The 21,237-nt window shown below is 26.7% G+C and overlaps 1 protein-coding gene across 1 annotated transcript in view; it reads right to left on the reverse strand.

The window, feature by feature from the left end:
* LOC136079129 (nitric oxide synthase 1-like) overlaps positions 1–14,938 on the reverse strand; it is a 101,323-nt gene extending 86,385 nt beyond the window's left edge. The window contains exon 1 of the mRNA XM_065794845.1: positions 14,809–14,938. Coding sequence (XP_065650917.1) covers positions 14,809–14,883 — 75 coding nt within the window. The 5' untranslated portion in view covers positions 14,884–14,938. The remainder of the gene's footprint in view (positions 1–14,808) is intronic.
* Between the last annotated feature and the right edge of the window lie 6,299 nt (positions 14,939–21,237).

Below are 21,237 nucleotides of genomic sequence, written 5' to 3' on the forward strand. Positions count from 1 at the left end.
AAAAGTACTGTTTTAGGCACATAACAGTTGAAAAAGAAGTTAATAAAAAAACTTAACGTGGATTTCGTAATCTAGTTTATGGGCTCCTAGGATATTGCTAGGATTATGAACAACTAGTTGCAAAGCTTGTTGAAAAATTCAAGTAGTTGTAAAGATTCATATATTTCATTCACCCCTGGGTTTCTTACCTAAACACATGGGTTACGTCAGTGAGGAGCATGGTGAGAAACTTCATCAGAATATTACAAAAATGGAAAGTAAAAATCAAAGACAATTGGATGCTGCTATGATGGGAGATTATATATGCTATGATGGGAGATTATATATGCTATGATGGGAGATTATATATGCTATGATCGGAGATTATATATGCTCTCAAGTCAAAAAAAATTTCGAAAAAATTGCAATAATCAAAGCACTTGTCTTAAGTTTAAAACAAAGAATTGCATTGTAGTTGTATATTTAAAAACATTCTTAGTAAAAAAAACGTTTCTTTTTTTTCTCACTAGTATCGTACTTCCTTAACATCTTTCAATATATGCAAAAGTACTATATGCTATGTAATTATCCTTACAATATTAGAAAGTTTAGCACGTGCCTTCGTTACACGTAAAATATATTTTAAAAATATGTGGTATTCTATTATATGGTATTTTAGATCAAAGTATCCAAATTTTTAATTAAACCCTTGGTTTCGCGCATAGAAAACTTTGAAACGCGTACGCAGGCGTAGTATGCATAGTTACGTTAAAGTTTATTTGTTTATTTAAAGTTAATTTAATTATAGAGTTCTTTTTATTTCACGAAAAAAATGGACCAAACTAAACTTTTATCAACAAAATATAGCTGATGTAATCCTTGATGTTTTAATTAAGAAATGTAATAATGAAAATGAAAAATGTTCTTTATGGGCCTGCATGTTGTGGTAAAATCTTTATTTATAATTATTCAATTTCTGAAACCTGCAGCAGAAAAAAATATAACTGTAACAGCTACATGGACGGCAGTAGCCATAATTCTTTTAAAGAACGTTCTTTAAAAGAATTGCGAGTATTCTCGTCCATAACGTAAGTTATTCAAAATCCAAAAACACCTTAGTTAACGTAGCATCAAATTTTATGCACGGAGATGTCTGAGAAAGGTAAGTTTAAATTTACTTCACGAGACACCTACCAACATATACTCAAACATGCTTTGAAACCGAAACATGCTAGGAATACCATTGACAGTTTAAAGCATAACATTCACAATTACAAGTTATCTTTTTATAATACTTCAGTTGTGAACTGTGGACAGTGAAAAAAGAATTTACACAAATACTTCCAGTTTGAGGAGAGATTGATTAGCTAGGTGAGGGTGTATTAAAATACAACATAAGTGTGCAACTAGTGTTTTTAATAAAAAAAATTTATTTCATTTTTAGGTAAAGTCTTTGTTATTTTAACTGACTTTAGAAAGTACCTTTAGAAGTACGCAGTAGTTAGATTTCTGGGTCAGAAAAAGAGGTCTGAGGTTCGACGCCAAGTCTGGTCAAATTGTAGTCTGGTCAAATTGTAGTCTTGGTAGGAAATGAAGGGTAAACTTCCTATTTAAATGCTCTTTTATGTGGCACTGTGATAAGACCATAAGGACTTCTTGGAGCACCTTTAATACCACCAAAATAAGCAACAACTGAAGTTTAGAAGCCTTTTATGGTAACCTTTTTAAAAAAATCCAAGACAAACTTTCGTTAATCCTTTTATCCTTTGCTAAAAGCTCATTTTTATGGGTCCAAAGATTTGATTTTTTTATTACTTTGTTTATACTATGGATATGTTGCTAATTTTCCTCTTTAGTGCAAATATTTTTACAAGAAAAGTTTGACAGATTTGTAGATGAAGTTAGCATACTTACATAATTAGCTGTCTTGACCCGTTTTGCGTGTCCTTTTTTCTAGTAAACAAAGTAGTTTTTAAATGCTTAACATTTTTTTTATTTTTTTTTAATTTTTGTTTTAGGTGCTCCAAGAAGATCTAACAGTCTTGTCACAGAGCACCGTGAAAGAGCATTTTTCTAAGAAGTTCAATCCTCCTTCATTACCGCTGGCGCAAAATATACTCAGTGCTCGCTTCGAATCCTGGATCTCTTGCTTCTAAAGCAAACGCTCTAACCACTGCGCTACGACCACTAAACAAATATCTCAGTAGAAAAAAGCAGGTTTTAGAAAGTGAAATTGTGTTTTTCACAATCAAAACAAACTAAATTTTTTACTCAGTGGGCACAGTACGTTTGTAGGACGTCTTAAAGACATCCTACTGAGCTGTGATTTCTAAAAGACGTCGTATGACGTTTTACAAACGTCTGTGCCCGCTGGATAATTATTATTTTATAACATTCAGAGTGATAAGATATAATGCAATTTTTTATATACCAAAAAAAAAATTTTTTTAATATAATAATTTTTTTTAATATAATAATTTTTTTTAAACATGTAAACATATTTCACATGTTAAAATTCATATTATCAAGCACAGTTTCGTTTTCACAGAAAATTTTATTAAAAGTTCTATTGATGAGTCATAAATTACGTTACATCAAAAAATCGGGTAGAAGTAATTTTGAGAACCCGTACATTATTGTTTTATACATTAAACATGAAATGGAGTGCATACGAATGAATAAAAGCCAAATACGGGACAATTTGTCAAAATTGTCGTGTAAATGGAGATGTAACAATAGATGGCTAAATTGAAAACAGAAAAATATACAAAAGTTTACAATATTGACAGAAAAATTAATATCGTAAACCTTTAATCAACGTTTAATAAACGTTTATATATGAAAACGCTTAAAGCGTTCGCCAAACTTGGCGTAAAATTATATATAAAAAGTTTTATTAATTTGATTATTTTTGATGATTTTGCTTTTAATCTACAACGCATTATCTTTTCTTTTGCTATTTTTCTAGATCTACTTTTACTTTTATTTACTTCTGTTTTTTTACAAACTTGTTCTTAGTCTGTTAAAGCGGGTTATAATCTTTAGTAAGCAAATGGCTCTCATTATATGGCCTCTAGATGGCAATTAACCAGAGGAGAATAAACTACAATACATTTTAAAATACATTGCATACGTTATGTTTTCACTTAATCTGTTATGTTTGTAACTTACTTAATTCTAATTGTTTTGTTTTCTTTCACTTAATCAGAACTATACATCATGCTTCTTGTCGTCAAATTTGATCTTTTTTTGTTGTCAAAAAATGTTACTTTTTCACATAATATATTAGCGTAGTATGTATGAGTTCAAGTCCTCCTCAGGTAGATTTTGTTTTAAGTTTTAGTGTTGTATTTCTATAAGGTTATTATTTGTACGCGCTTACAAATAATGTTTATAAAATAGAAACCTTGTACGAAAAAATGTTTTAATACTTTAATTTCTCACTCCGTTGATTTGATAGTGTATAGTTGTGGATTTATGAGTGGTCAAATATTGAAGCACGGCTAATAGGGTTTCGGGTTTAATTTCTCATCAGGAAGCTTTTTTGTTAATTTTAATATTTATATAGCCAATATTGTTAATCAATATTAGTTATATATATCAAAATGTAGAGTTTTGATATAGGTGCAATATTGTTAACAACATTTAGCCAACATTGAGATAATTATTTTCCCAATATTGCACTAGGGAACTTAATCAAAACACTGCCTCTTCTTGTTTTTTGAACACTGTTTAATAATATATATTGCGATATAACAATAACAACGCTACATAACAATAATTTCTTGCAATAATAGTTCTTTATTTTTATACTTTTAAAAGTTTCTTTATATGCACTTTAAAAGACTAAATCGCTTTTTCTACTTCCAAAAACTCGGCAGAGTGAGGATTTACAAATGTCTTCTGATTTTAAAGAACTGTTATTGATAATCTCTATTTCAATGAAACTGCTTTTTTTATATATCTAATAACTGTTTTTATCAGCTGTCAGCAACACATGAATTTTTTCAAAACCTCCAAAATGGTAAAAAAAATCGTAGTTGGAAATTGTGAGAAAAGAGATCGTTAGTCTCTGCAAAAAAAAGTTTACAGCAACTGAAATTGTTAATCATTTAAAACATTACGGATGTAGCCGCAAATTGTCATATTGTACCATAAAATGCTTTAAGGAAACTCGGTGAGAGGCTCCAACAAAACGACCATGGAGAAAAAGTGGTTTGTACCAAACATTTTATAAAGATTATTTGTGAACGAATTAGACGCAATCCAGCTCGATCAGGAAGGTCAATTGCAAAATAGTTTGGAACCAATTTTAAAACTATCAGTAACTTGTTTAATACGGACTTAAGGATGAAAACTTATAAAAAATAATTATCGGCTGATCTGACAAGCATAAATAAGTTTGAGCGTGTTTAGCGGTCTAAACTGATAAAACGACACTTTGGCCAACTGTTGGCCAACCAACAGTTTTTTCTAATGAAACATTATTCCTGCTTGAGTTTTTTAACAGACAAAATAATTAAGTTTATGGAGTTAGTTTTCAAGAAAGGCTACGTTATGTAAGAGCTAGTCCTCGACACCAAATTGCATCATGGGTTATGGTTTCTTGTGTATAAGGAACGAAAACTTTCAATAAAATTTATTAAGTTAAAATCAGTAATGAGTTAAAATCAGCAGCTCTATTTAAATGACATTTTTAGGTTTCGAGTGAAACCTCATGATAAAAGAATGTTTTGCGACTGTCCATAGACTTTCTAGCAAGATTATCTTGAAAACAGCAACAACAGCAAAATGAATCTTGAACAATGAAAACGAAACCCCCACACATAAATCCATAAAACTGCACATAAAACCGTTCAAGTAAGGTGTGAGGAAAATTTCACTTGTCTTGTCCCGGTGTTGGAGTAGCCCGACAGCAGACCAAATTTTGACAGATTGGATTTGTTTGCATAGAGTTACATCTTGTAAAAGCCTTATATGTGAAAACCAGTAGTTTAAGTAGTTCCAAGGTTTTACTAGTCAAAATTCGGAATAACATTTGTGACGATCTCTTCCGTATCTTATATGATGACTTATATGTGTATCAAGGAGAAGGAGAACGTTTTGAAATTAATTAATTTTTTGTATTATAGATTGATTCAACTTTCATAAAAATATAACTTTTTATAGATCAAAACAGTGCTCTAGGTTTGTTAACACAAAAGCTTTGGGATATTTATAAATCTCCACCCTGTATAACAAACGTCGAATATACGTTTGAATCTCAACGTTTAGTGGATGTTTGTTGTAAATTCTGGATTTCATTCTCAACTTTTTAATTTCGTAATCGATAAAAACTAAATGTTCTGTCAAAACATTGTTTCGACGTTGAATAAACGTTCATGCAATTATTGAGATTATTAAGGTTTTAATTATTAAGACACATTGTTAAGGCTTTTTAATTCAATAATGTATCCGAGAAAAAAAAAGAGGTCTATAGATAAATTCTTCAGGGATTCCGGAGTTGAAAAATGGGTTGGGGACATATTTCCATTTATAGTTACAAATTGGAGTCTATAGTTTAAATAAGATTTAAATCAGTTAAAATCAACCCTATGAAATTTTATTGAATTTAGATTCACTATCTGTAGTGTTTCACGCAATTAATGAAATTAATCTTGTTATAAAAAATTAAAATCAAGAAAAAAAAAATCTTAGAATAATTAAGATTAAAAATAAATAAAAAACAATTTAAATAAAGCAAACAAAACAAAACAAACTAGACCCTGAGTTTGTGTTATATAAATTGTTTCTTTAAAATTTTGCGTTTAAAGTACGTTTTAAATTCTGGATTAAAAAAGCATTCTAAAATTTCAATTTTTAAAGGAGCATGTTCTACTTTAATGTTTTTTGGCCCATATCCACGCTAAGCCGACCGTGTTTTTAGATTTTTACACCAATGTATTTTTTTTTTTTTTTTAGGTTATTTAGGTGCTTCCAGAAGTCCTTACGGTCTTATCGCAGAGCACCGCGGGAGAGCATTTAACTAGAAGTTCATGTCTCCTTCATTACCAATGTCGCTTATTAGGTTGATTCCAAATCATATTTTTATCAATTTTATCTTTTATCAAAAACTTGGACTGAACTAGATCTCTTAATAGTTTCGTCATTAATAGTTGCGTCATTAATAGTTGCGTCATTAATAGTTGCGTCATTAATAAATTTTTTAATAGTTGCAACAAAAGGTTCATTTACATCAATAATAAAACCATTTGCAGTGCATACTACAAAAGACTAAACTAAATGTCTTTTTTTTTGCCCACTGTACAGGTTTCGTAGTAAAGAATTTTTTGAAATTTTTTCACAGAATAAATAAATAACATTGGTTGTAATTGGTCGCTGTTCGTCTTTTAAATCAAACAAATCTTTGATCACATCTGTATTATTGAATAGCCAATATTTTTGGGATTGTGATTTTGCTCCTAAATTTTTGATGGCAATATTTCTGAACTTTCAACCTTAGAACTGCAATAGCTTGTTCTTTCGAATGATTAATCAAGTTTTTTAATGTTTTTAATTTACTTACCAAAATATAGAAATTCATCTATGGTAAAATCTGTATTTTGGGAACAAAACTCAGTTGTTACGTTATTTATATCACTAAATTTTGCGAATATAGATGCTGTTTTTATATCTCTAGATCAAAAACTTTTAAATAAATCTTGTATCATTGTTTTATTTAAGTTTAAAGAGTTTTTACAATTGATATATTATCTAAATATTTATCTTTAAACCACTTACTTTCTGTCAAATGAAACTGAAAACACCGACTATCAACTGGTATAAATATGTATGTTTTAATAAGGATTCGACTCATTATTGAAGTATCTTCCACCAGTGTATTGCGTAGCAAGGGAGTTAAAATTATTTTTAAGTTGTAAAGTGTAGTTTTATATTGTTTTCAAACATCCTCGAGCGTAATTATGTTTTTTAGAAAGAAAAAAAAATGGAACAAAAATGTATGTAAGTTGGGCATACTCCTTTCTTTTTTTATATATATCTTTTCCTATTTTTTTCTCATTTATTAAGTAAAGCGATTTTTTGGAATATCTTGAATATCGGATTGTTTTTAGAAACCAGGTCTGTATTAAAATTGTGATATCTTGAGAAATGCTCGATATTTTACTGAAATTTTACTTACAATTTTTTATAAATAGAAATTAAGTGACACAATTTGATACAAAAATGAAAAAGTGTAGATTATTTTTTGTAGAGTTAAATATTAAATAATTTTACTACGAAAAAAATGTAGTAGTATTTGGATCGAACTTGGTATGAAGGAGGAAGAACCATTTATAACTTTAAAAGTAAGGGAAAAAAGCTATAACTTGATCTCAAAAAAATTCCCGTTACACTTAATAGTTTTTTAATACCTTGTAATATAAGGTTTAAAGTGTTGTCAATTTTAAACTATTTTTTATTTCACGCTTAAAGAGGAAATTTGAAACTTCAAAATATTTATAGATAATTTAAAATTATTAAATCTCTCTAAGAATCTGTTGGTTATTAATCCAATAAAAGAAAAAGGTTTGCATAGTTTAAATATAATTGAATTAGTAAAATTATTTTAATATTTTTTATTATCTTTACTTTTTATTGAACTCAGTCGGTTTAAGCAAAGAAAAGATCTGAATTAAAAGAGTTAGTAGAAAGGAAATCCTGGCACAAAAAAATTTTAAGGTAAAAAAAATGTCAGGCTTTGGAGGCAAAGATGAAAAAAATATTATCCACAATGGAAAATTACTCCAATTTAAAATAAAAATTATCACTCCAATTTAAACCATTTGAGTTAAACTTTTTGAGTCAATAGCAGAAACCTTAAACAAAATCATTAACATAGAAAAAATTAACAAAGAGGAAACGGTATCAATTTTGCTATCGCGCATTAAAGAAATGCATGCAAAGGTTAAAAAAGGCCAAAAACACTGTAATGTAAATGTAGGCAGCTCTCAATTTCTTGATCAAAATCAAATTTTTATTTTTACAAGTACAGTTGGTAACCTTCAAACTAAATCAATTGCAATAGTTTTTGATTCAATCTATCATACAAACTATTTGTTGTTGCAGACAGATAAAATTATCTATCAGATAATAAATAGACGCTAACAATTTGGCAACAACAACAAATAATGTAAAAACTACTGTTGTATTGCTGACTGAAAAATAAAAAAAGGTTATACTGCTGATTGAAAACAATTGTGATTATCGTTGAATTTTGATTGGAGCAAAGCATTATTTTTTTTTTTTTGCAGTTGTTTTGACCATTTTACATGTAGACATATTTTAGACGTAGACATATTTTACATGTAGACATACTTTACACGTAGACTTATTTTACACGTAGACTCATTTTACACGTAGACTTATTTTAGACATAGACTTGTTTTAGACGTAGACTTATTTTAGACGTAGACTTATTTTACAATTAGACTTATTTTACACGTAGACACATTTTACACGCAGACATATTTGGTAATTTTGCTCGAAACTATCAAGATTAAACATTTTTAAATGTTGGAAATTCTATGTAACGTTAAATAAATTCGTTTAAAACAAACTTAGATGTATATATCTATATTTTCAATTTATTATGGAGTTATGACGGACTTTTATATTTTTAGTTATAATACCTATGATAATACAAAGTATTATTATAGGTATCAGAGTATAGAGTAGTATTACTATATAGTATAGAGATGTTGTCATATCAGTTTCGTCTTCTATTCAGACATGTCCAAAGCCTTAAATGGGGGCATTGAAAAATCCGGCCCTAGGTACACAAACTTTCCCTAATCATACAGTTTGGTTTAGAAAACAATTTAAAATATTATAAATAAATAATAAAATGTAAAATCTTGTGTTAAGTCTTGTATTAATCTTGAGCATCCTGGTTAAGGTTGAATATTACTAGTGCACTGTAAGTTTTTTTTTAAATGTACTCATACATTTTTAAAAAACTTCAAAAGTCTCCTTATTATACCTCTATCAGTGGTTGAATGGTGACAAACTTCTAAAACAGTTGTTGTCTCTATTCATCCCACATGCTAGAAAAAAGCTCGAACAATTTTTTGGAAAAAAAACAAAGAAAATCAAAGATTTCTTTCAACGCTTTTACTTCACAGCGTACTTTATAACGTACCCCATGCATTACTTTAAAGTCTTAGACGGAAACTTTATTGACAAGCAACTTTAACGTAAAATTGTAAAAAATCTACAAACGTAACAAAGGAATAGAAAATTATAAATTACTGTAGGTTTCTAGACATCTAATAGTGTACGGACATCTTTTATTATAAAGTCAGCTTTATAAACTATAGTAACAATTTCTTTTTTTTAAACGCAAAAAATTTCGAAGCTATAGAACTAATATTAGATATAGACAATATTGTTATATCTATATAGTTGCGTCTTTTGCGAAAAATCGCGCAAAGATCGGGAAGTCGGACGAAAAAATATCTGAAATGCACTATTAATTTCGGGGATGCTAAAGTGCTTTTTGAAGTAAATAAATGAATTATGAATAAATTTACAAAATTCAATTAAGAACAAACACCAAAAGAAGCATTTTAAAAATTTCAAAAATTACTTGTTATGGCAACTGTGAATACTGCTTAAACAGTGTTTATTTTTTTAAACAAACTAGCAATAAAATCTAAAGTAAAGCGATATTATTAGTTAGTTTAGCCGTTTAAAATGTTTACAATGTACAAAAATATTAAATTATTATATCGTGCTATTTCTAAGATCAATTAAAAACTAGAACCTTTTTGATACTGTAGATAGAAGAATAGGTATGCGAGAAAAACAATATTTTTTCCTTTGACTTCCCGAACTTTGTGCAAAAAGTTAATCGAATTATCGTCTAACATTAGATTTACTTTGTGTTTTAGTTTGAAATATAATGCAAACTTTCATGTTGCGAAGCTCACAAGATAATGACGCCCAAATAAGAAGAGAAAACGTTGTACTCTTGAAATTCGAACTTCTATAGTTCGAAAGATCATTTAAATCGAACAAATTCTTCATCCCTTCAAGGGTTTAATATTTAAGATTGAACTCCTATAATTTCAATATATTTTTAGACCGTTTGAGTATTCAAATTACATGAATTCAACTGTATTTATTTATTCTATAACAATTCCGATGTAAAAATAATGTTTAAAACAATGAACACTGAACTTGAAAGTTTTAACCCATGGTTTGAAGCAAATAAGTTATCTTTAAATTGTGAAAAAAACAAGATTTACTTTTTCTTCCATAAAAAGCAAAATCCAGTTAATCTCCCATTAAAGCTGCCATTGATAAAAATGAAATAAAGCGAGAAAAACATAAAAAGATTTTAAAAGTTTTATTTAATGAAAATCTATCGTAGAGAAATCATATTAGTCTTGAGAAAATAAAAATATCTTACGTAATAAGTGGACTGTAATAATAAAGAGCCTATCTTGATAATAAATTATGATAAATGCTTTAATTCAGTCTTATACATTGTCATTTCTCCTACGCTAATGTTATATTAGCCATACCCAACTAACCCTACGGGCATTTGTTTTTCAAAGTTACGTTCTAAATGTCTTTTAAACGTTTTTTAAACGTATTTTAAATATTCTTTACATAAGAATGTTTAGAAGACGTTTAAAAGACATTTAAAATATATTTAGAACGTAACTTTTAAAAAAAAATGCCTGCTGGGAAATTGATAAAATCTCAAAGCTTACAAAACCTCGCATGGATAGCAATTACTCTCGAGTCCTTAATACAAGGAAAGGAAGGAGGATGGGGGGATAAAAGATGGAGGGGTTTTCGGTCAAAAGCGCATCGTCTAAGAGCTGCTTTAGCACAACTTCAATAGGATTTATTATGCTGAAATAAGTTTTATACTTTGGTGAGAAACAAACCAAAATTTTTTCAATAAATCAAGAATTACTAGATCAACGAACTTTAAAGCCTGTTTACACTGAAAGTTTTCGTTTTTATCGGTGACTGAAATAACTATTTTCTATTTTTAAAGGCTGATTTTCACATAATTGTTTTTTTGTTTTGATATATACTTTTTTGTTGATAACAAGTAAAAAATAATAAACGGGGAAGGAGAGTTCTTAAAAAAACTTCCCCCCAACCCTCCGTATTAAGTACGCACTTAATACGAAAATCTTTCCCTTGTAATGAAAAACATGAATGTCCCAAATATATCAAAACTAAAAGCATTTTAAATGCTTAAATGTGTGTATAAGTATAGGAATAACCTACTGCAAAAGGTTTTCTGATATTTTTACAGCTGTTTTTTTAATTTCAATTTCCATCAAATAACTGTAGTTATCACTTAATTTCCCTCAAATACTACCATGATACTTAAGCACCAACTGCAGTTATCACTTAAGCACCAACTGCAGTTATCACTTAAGCACCAAATGTAGTTATCACTTAAGTAGAGGAAAATCGTAGATATCAAATTTTTCAATTATGAACCAAGGCCTGTCATTAAGGAATCAATTTAGTAACAATATGAAAGATTTTTCTAAAATTTTCTCTTTCAATCGACAAAGAAAAGTGCATCTACTTAATTCCTGACATGATAAAAAAAGCATTCAACTGATCACGTTTTGAAAGAGCTAATAACTCACGTAACCAAAGCCTTTAATGATGACTGCTTTATATTAGGAGTCTTCATTCATCTGTCAAAAGCCTTTGACACAGTCAAAGTCATCCATGTCATTCTTTTAAAAAAACTTGAACAATCTTAGGACCGTTACTGTTTCCTTTTTATATAAATCTATCTCTTACTTCAAACTTATTAAATTTTATTTTATTTGTGGATGACTCCGATCTTTTTTATTCTCATAGGGATATTACAACCCTCTTTAAAATAGTGAATGAAGAAGTAAACAAAGTAAAATAATGATTTATTTGTAATAGACTCTCATTTAACGTTAACAAAACTAAACTTGTTCCACTTCACAAACCAACTAAAACGGAAAATCTTCCTGTAAAGTTACCAAATCCTAATTTTAATGATATAAATATTACTAGATAAACATCTTTAGATATTATATCTTTAAAAAGTTTTTTCCTTTATACATAGTTATTTAACTTACGGCAATATTTTAATATGTATAATTTTTTATATTTTTGTATATTGCAAACATTTTTAAACAGCGAACTCAACTAAAACTAAACTAGACTGCTATACTAACTTTCTGACATGGAACAAACACTTAACATTTGTTTATACTTATGTCAAATAAGAATGCTACGCAAAAAATTGTAATGATTGGAGCCTAGGAACAAAAAAGTCTTAAAATTTTGGGCACAACTGCTTTAAATATGAGAGCAACAAGTTGGTTATATAGCTAAAGTTATAATCTTTTAACATTCAAAAGTTATGATTATAAAAAGTTGTAGCCTCCTTAAATTGAGGGGATTTAAATTTTATACTGTCATAATTTTTGAACGCTGAGAGATTATACAATGAAATTTAAAATTAATCGATGAATGTAACTTTAGTTAAGAATTGTAAAAAAAAATATTTTGTTAACTTGCTGCTCTCACGTTTGAGGTAGTTGTGGCCAAAATATTACTTTTTTGTTATCAGGCTCCATTCATCGCAATTTTTTTGCAAAGCATCCTTATTTGACATAAGTATAAACATATGAATGTTTGGAATTAGTTCCATGTTGGAAAGTTAGTTATCTCAAGTAACAAAAAAAATGTGTATGTGAGTGTGTTTATGTACTATATATATATGTATATATGTATGCAGTATATATGTATGCAGAGCTGTGGCTAGGCTCTTTCACAGCGAATTCGGGGACCACGTCACGGGGACCCATTTGCAAATTTAGGGGCTCTTTTTCAAATGGAGCTTCTTTTTCCTTTTTTTTTTTTTGTGATACCTAATTGAAAAATTTTTTAAGATTTTGGGGCACTTATGACAGGTTTTAGGAAGACCTTGGACCCAGTAGCCACAGCACTATATATGTGTATTTATGGTATAGCGCGTTTATCTTAGATATGTTTTACTAAATATTTTAATATTTATATTTTAACGGAGTTTTTTTTTTGTTTTGTACGTAAAAGTTTTCACAAAATATATGTTAACTTAAACTTTTTAAAACTTATGTGGGTTTTAATATTGAAAGGGCTCTATGACGAAATAAAAACTTGTGGTGACACCTGCCGCCCGTATGCATTTTTGAAACTTAGATATAAAGAACGTAAGCTATACGCAATTAGTTTTAAAATATTGAAAAGGATGATAAGTAGAAGGACTTTAATTAGAGTAGGGCAGAACCAACAAAAGGAGGATTGCTCTTCCTAAAGGAGGGCCGTACTTTAAGACATACATTTCTTGAAAATTAAGAGCAGATTATATTCCATCACCAAGGTAAACTAAAGTGAAACTCTTATACACACTCTAAAGATTACCAAATCTAATGAATTTCCTGGATTAATAATAACACAAGTTTTTCATTACTTTAATATATATTTTGCGCATTTGTTAATAAATGGAATAAAAATCAAAGTCTGCTTATTTTAATTTTCACTTCAATTTTTAAGAAATGAACTTCCATCTCTTTACAAATCAAATGATCAGGTTGCGTATATCTCTGCCTATTCTGAGTCTGTATAAGATTTCAAAATATGCCCTCTCTTTTTCCACCTCCTCCCTCCCCTCCTCCTGCATTTACTTTGAACCCATGTCTGTTTTATATATATATATATATATATATATATATATATATATATATATATATATATATATATATATTTTATATATATATATATATATATATATATATATATATATATATATATATATATATATATATATATATATATATACAAACTAAATACCTAAACAAACTGTCTCCTACATAATCCAGTTATGAATATGACTCTTATTATAAAAAAGATTATGAAAGAAGTGGTCGTATTGCCAGAAAGATGAACTAAAATACATTAGACGCCTTAAAATCATGTTAGTTTACCGTAGCAGAGTTTCCTAAAGACATGCTGCTCTTAAATTTAAATGTAGCACAGTCCTGATTAGTAACTTTCCATAAAATGAAAAAAATTTCAATATAAATCTATGACCAGAATGAAAGAATTTTTCAAAGATGTAATTGGTTGAAGATTAAATCGGAATCTACAAATAAAATTATTCACTAATGATAATGTCAGCACAATCAATAGCAGTAATATTCTCAATTAAAGCTTTCTTTTCTCCTTCTGTTAAGGTAATTTTCAGGAAAACTACAAAATTTAAACAAAAAATGCTTGCCTAGTTGTACAATTCTGCACAACTACACAAATGGGCAAGAACCTTACAAATGTCCTTGTCAAGTCAATTTGTCCTCAAATAGGAAAAATCAGAAATAACAAACTGATAGAAGAAATTTAATATTGAAAGTAATAAAAGACCAAATACTCTGTATAAATACATTTTTGTTTTCCTTGGAGCTCAAATACCTTGGGAGGCAATTTATAATTTTCACAGTTTTTTTTTTTTTTAATTTCCTTGTTAAAAGTTTTATTGGGATTTTTTGTACAAACATTATCATAAACAACAACAACAACAACAACAACAACAACAACAACAACAACAACAACAACAACAACAACAACAACAACAACAACAACAAAAGTTTTATAAATTTATTTCAACTTATTTAAATAAATTTGATTAAAGTATTTGCAAAAATAATTTTAGGAAAATATACTTGTACCCCAAGACTCTTTTTTGATTTTATTTAACTAATAAATTCCGTTTCCAGAGTTTAAAAATTTTACCTCGGCTTTCAAATGCAACGTATCAGTTGTGACCGAGCCATCTTGGAAATTCTTTAACACTACACCTTTGTTCATTTTTTCGTTAAAAGTTTTTAAAAACTTTTGACTTAATTTTCAATTATACTTCTTTTCTTTGTTTTATTCAAACAACCTACATATAGGAAAATTTACCTTATTTATACGCACTTGTTAAACAAAGGATTCGATTTCTAACTGGGAGATAAGTTTTGTTTATAACTTCTAGTTGAGAGATTAATTTTTATAAAAAGAGCATATCTCTCCTTTTGAGTTGATTTTAACTTTTAAAAAAGCATTCCGTTGCGCATCGCACTGCTATCTTATTGGTGACTTACTGTATTTAAGTGTTTAACAATAGCTATTACCGGTGCATAGTTTTCCATATTCAAAATTAAAAAGGAAAACACCATGTAAGTTTAACTTCTGTATGTTACAACTTTTAGGTGACAGATTTTTTAGACAGACCAGGCGCCTGCGTTGCACCTGGTCTGTTAGAGCGAGTAATCCCCTTTTTTAGACAGACCAGGCGCCTGCGTTGCACCTGGTCTGTTAGAGCGAGTAATCCCCTTTTTTAGACAGACCAGGCGCCTGCGTTGCACCTGGTCTGTTAGAGCGAGTAATCCCCTTTTTTAGAGAAAAAGAAAAAAATAAAACTTTATTTACTTCCCTTTTTATTATATACATCTTTGTTATTCTTTAAATCTGTACAACCCTATTCAATTGGATACGCTTGTGTATGCGTAATTTTTATAGTACTTAAAGTAGTACTAAAAGACTTAACGGCCTTTACACTGAGTACAGAATAGATGTTTCAAATCGGTTAATACTTCGAGGCGTGATAATTCCAAATCCAAGGTAAGTTCAATCACAATAATAAATAATAACAGATAAACACAGTATGTCAGTACGCAGAATTAAAATAACACTTTTTAATCATTCTAATGCAAAACGAAAATTCAATAGAAAAAAAAATTTATACGAAAATATATATATATATTAATTCAAAAGAAATATCGTCAATAAAGGTTCTTGTCAACAAAAGCATGTCGCTCGTCCTATTGATCTTAAAAGTAGATTTACTTATGCCATGCCTCTCTTATTTGAAATGAAAATTGTTGATATATATCAGCTAAATATTTTTGATATTCTTTGTTTTATGGACAAATGTAAAACTAACTCCAACCCAGTTTCTTTCCATAATTTCTATACTTTAAAAGATAAAAATAAAAACAACTTAAGAAATGATAGTTTAATTCATCAACCATTTTTCAAACTAATTTTAGAAGATCAAGCATTTCATTTCGTTGAGCTTCTCTTGGGTATAAAATAGTTTTAAAACATTTTGATTTTTGTTTAGAATGGACTTACCTTTCGTTCAAAAAAAAGCTTAAGGAAATCATTTTTTCTATTAAAGATATATTTTTGTATTTTTAAACATTGATTAAATTACTTTTTACATTTTTTATGCAGTGGTGTCACTGAATATGTACATAAATGCACTTAAACTTTTCTTGTGCTTCATACACTTGGCCATGTTTGTATGCGTTTGAATTTTATGAGATTTTTAAATTATGAGCGGTTCTTGATGAAGACTTAATGGTCTTCTGGCAGTGCTTTCTTTTTATTTATTAAATCAAATACTTGTATATTTTTTGTTTATTCCTATTTTCTGTAGTAAAAGGAATTTTTAATCTTAACGACTTAATTTATTTTTATAACGACTTTTATACTTTTATAAATTATTCAAGTTTTTCATCAGTAATGTAAAAATTATAAGTTTTAAGTTCTTCATCAGTGGTTCTGTAGAAAGACCTTATGGTCTTCATTGAGTATCCGCGTTCTTTATTTATCTATTTTTAATTTATTTTTACAATATCTTCTGTTGTGATTTTTCTCTTGTATATTTGTGTTTGTATCTTAAACATTGTAATAAAGAACAAATATATATATATATATATATATGTATACATATATATACATATATATATATATATATATATATATATATATATATATATATATATATATATATATATATATATATATATATATATATATATATATATATATATATATATATATATATATATATACGGTGCTCGAAGTGAAAAAAAAATGTAACGTGTAATCGGTAAATTAAAAATATCATGTCGCTGTGTATATGTATGTATATATATAAATATGTATATATATATATATATATACATATATATATATATATATATATATATGTATATATATATATACATATATATATATATATATATATAATCATATATAAATATATATATATATATATATATATACATATATATATATATATATATACATATATATATATATACATATATATATAAATATATATATATATATATATATATATATATATATATATATATATATATATATACATATGTATATGTATATATATCTGTATATTTATTTATGTGTGTATATGTATGTATATATATATATATACATATATATATATATATATATATATATATATATATATATATATATATATATATATATATATATATATATATATATATATATATATATATATATGGTTTCAAATCGTTTGCGTCACTAAGGCGGGACAATTGCAAATCCAAGTTAAGCTGCAATTATCAACAATCAATCAACCTTATATATTCTAAAAATAATTTATTATGAACATTCAAAAATAGGAATGAAATACTAATCTCAAGTAAAAACCTTAAAAGTTGCTTTTTTATATATATATCTTTGTTGTTCTTTATATCTGTACAACCCTATTCAATTGTGTGCGTATGTGTATGCGTAGTTTTTATAGTACTCCTAAAAGTCTTAATGGCCTTCACACTGAGTACAGAATAGATATTTCAAATCGTTTATTACTTCGAGGCGTGATAATTGCAAATCAAAGGTAAGTTCAATTATAAATAATAACAGATAAACGCAGTATGTCAGTACGCAGAATAAAAATAACTTTTTTTTATTGTCTAATTTAATTTTAATCTAATGCGTAACGAAAATTTAAAAGACAAAAAATATATACATATAAATAAAGTTACAAAATTTTTTAAATATATATATATATATATATATATATAAATATATATATACATATAAATATATATATATATATATTTATATATATATATATATATATATATATATATATATATATATATATATATATATATATATATATATATATATATATATATATAAATATACATATATATATATATTGCATACTATGTCAGTGTATTTTAGAAATAGAGTGCTTAATGTTCTTAAAGAACAGAGCAATAAACTAGTAAAAAACACTTGTCTAACTTTTTTCTTTAACTTTAAGTTTCACCATTGCAGGATCGTCAGGAAGAGTTACTAAATCTCAAAAAAAATTCAATTTATAGAAAATAATATTTTACAGGAAGTTATAAATTATTATAACTAAAAATAAAAATAAAAAAATTTTTTAATTACTATATTTTTTTGGTAAACGGAAAGTTACAGAAAGTATTTATTAAATAAATTTCTTTGGAATGGGGATAATTTAATTTTGTCATTTGTTTTTATAATTTTTTAAGAGGTATTTATTTTCGTGCCGACATTTAGAAATTAATTCAGATTTTTTTATTTAATAAATTTTCCTGATTTAAATGAGTAATTATTTCAAATTTTCTTGCAAATATAGCATACATTTTTTGGAAATGTTATTATAGGCAGGGGCAAATTTTAGAATAGACCATTGTAAATTAAAATTTTTATTTTTTTCTTTTAAATCCCAAATATATTTTGACAACATAGACTCTTTTGAATATTTTTTTGTGTTTAAACGATTGTTTGTGGTTGTGGTAAGTATATTATAGTTGTACAAAAAATTTAGAAAGTATTATAAAAGGCCACAACTACGCGTTAATTAATAAAAATGAACATATAAAAGAAAAAAACACTGATTATTGTAATTGTAAACAAAAAATAGATTGCCCTCTAAATGGAAACTGCCTATCGAAAAATTTAATTTACAAGTGCATTGTTTCCTCAGAAACTAACCCTGATAAACAATATTTAGGCTAAACCGAGGGGAATGGAAAAAACGTTATGCCAACCATTTCCGTTAACCAAAAAAATATAGTAATTAAAAAATTTTTTTATTTTTATTTAGTTATAATAATTTATAACTTCCTGTAAAATAATATTTGCTATAAACTGAATTTTTTTTGAGATTTAGTAACTCTTCCTGATGATCCCGCAATGGTGAAACTTAAAATTGAAGAAAAAAGTTAGATAAGTGTTTTTTACTAATTTATATACATATATATATATATATATATATATATATATATATATATATATATATATATATATATATATATATATATATATATATATATATATATATATATATATATATATATATACATATATATATATATCAACCTTTGGAATTAGGAAAAATAAGGTCTGCAATAAATTGCCGATCTTAAACTGTTAGAGGTCGGCATTAGGTTGGCAAAAAAAATTTGACGTGAAGAGGTAAGCATGACACATGGTTGGCAGGTTACTATGAAACAAGGTCAGCAACTTTTTGCCGACCTCAAACACTTTCAGGTCTGCAGTTTTGTCGGCATTGCCGAAGGCGACCCCAATTCCAAGGGTTGTATATATATATATATATATATATATATATATATATATATATATATATATATATATATATATATATATATATATATATATATATATATGTATATATATATATATAAATAATATATATATATATATATATATATATATATATATATATATATATATATATATATATGTATATATATATATATACATATATATATATATATGTATATATATATATATTTAATATAAATATATATATATATATATATATATATATATATATATATAAATATATATATATGTATATATATATATATATATATATATATATATATATATATATATATATATATATATATAAGAATTTAGGTATCTCAAACATTAGGAAATGCTGCGGATGCAGAATTTCTTAATGTTTGAGATACCTAAATTCTAGACATAGAGCAAACTCCAAAAAGTTATCCTTCTAAACTTATATCAATTAAGGAATCTTTACAAAAAATTGTAATGATTGGAGCATGGGAACTAAAAAGCCCTAACATTTCAGCTGCCCCTACCCCAAACGTGAGAGCAACAAGTTGATAAAATATTTTTTCTACTATTCCCAACCAAGTTTATATTTATCGATAAATTTTAAAACCCACTCAACAATCCTTAGCATTCACCAATTATGGCCTTATAAAATTTGCAACCCCCGTAAATAGTGGGGGGTTCAAACTTTTTGTGTGAGTTTTAAAATTTATCGATAAATATAGATTTATTTAAGGATAGTTTAAAAATCATTTTATTAACTTGTTGCTTTCACGTTAGGGGCAGATGTAGCTAAAATTTTATGGCTTTTTAGCCATTGCAATTTTTTGCATAGGATTCTTATTTTATATAAGTTTAAATATATATATATATATATATATATATATATATATATATATATATATATATATATATATATATATATATATATATATATATATATATATATATATATATATATATATATATATATATGTATATATATACAAAATATATATTAGCATATATATATAATTTTTTTGTGTCCTCTCATTGTATTATATAGTTAAAATGCTGAAGTTTCGAAAAAATCTTAAATTGAATCTAGTTAGCAACAACAAAATTTGTGACAGTTTTTAATATATTACATATATTTCAGATATAGATTAAAATACTGCATTTTTTACTAAAATCACTAAACAGAAAATAGAAGTAACTTAGAGTTTCCATAATTAAAAAAAATTCTTACAGTAGGTTTTCTTTGAAAGCTTTAAAATTTTTTGTTGTGACTCTTTAGATGACTTTGGTGCATATAAATTAACAATCTTTAAATAAAATTTTGAAAGTAAAATAGCATGTTTCTTTTCCATATAAAAATTAAAAGACTCTGATATTAACATTAAAATATTGCAGAGTGACTTACGGCAGACATTATTAACAATTTAATGAAACAAAATATAAGAAAATATGGTCCACTGACAAACATTGTCATTTGGTTTTTCCAAACCTCCACAATTAATTTAAGCAGTATAATCGTCAAATTTTTAATAATAAAATTTAGCTTCTTCTTGCTCTTGAACTTCATTTCGCACAATATATCCACCTTTATATTCTAATCCTGCTATTGTATCTATTTGCACACTCTTTTCTAGCTGAGGCATATTGTCATATATCTATAACATTACTGCTAAGAAAGTATCAATAGCATTAGTGCTAAGAAAGTATCCATATTTCTGACAGTTATGTCCACTTTCTGCAGATAAAAAATTAATG

The sequence above is a fragment of the Hydra vulgaris genome, chromosome 04 (assembly GCF_038396675.1).
Source record: "Hydra vulgaris chromosome 04, alternate assembly HydraT2T_AEP".
Classification (NCBI taxonomy): Eukaryota; Metazoa; Cnidaria; class Hydrozoa; order Anthoathecata; family Hydridae; genus Hydra; species Hydra vulgaris.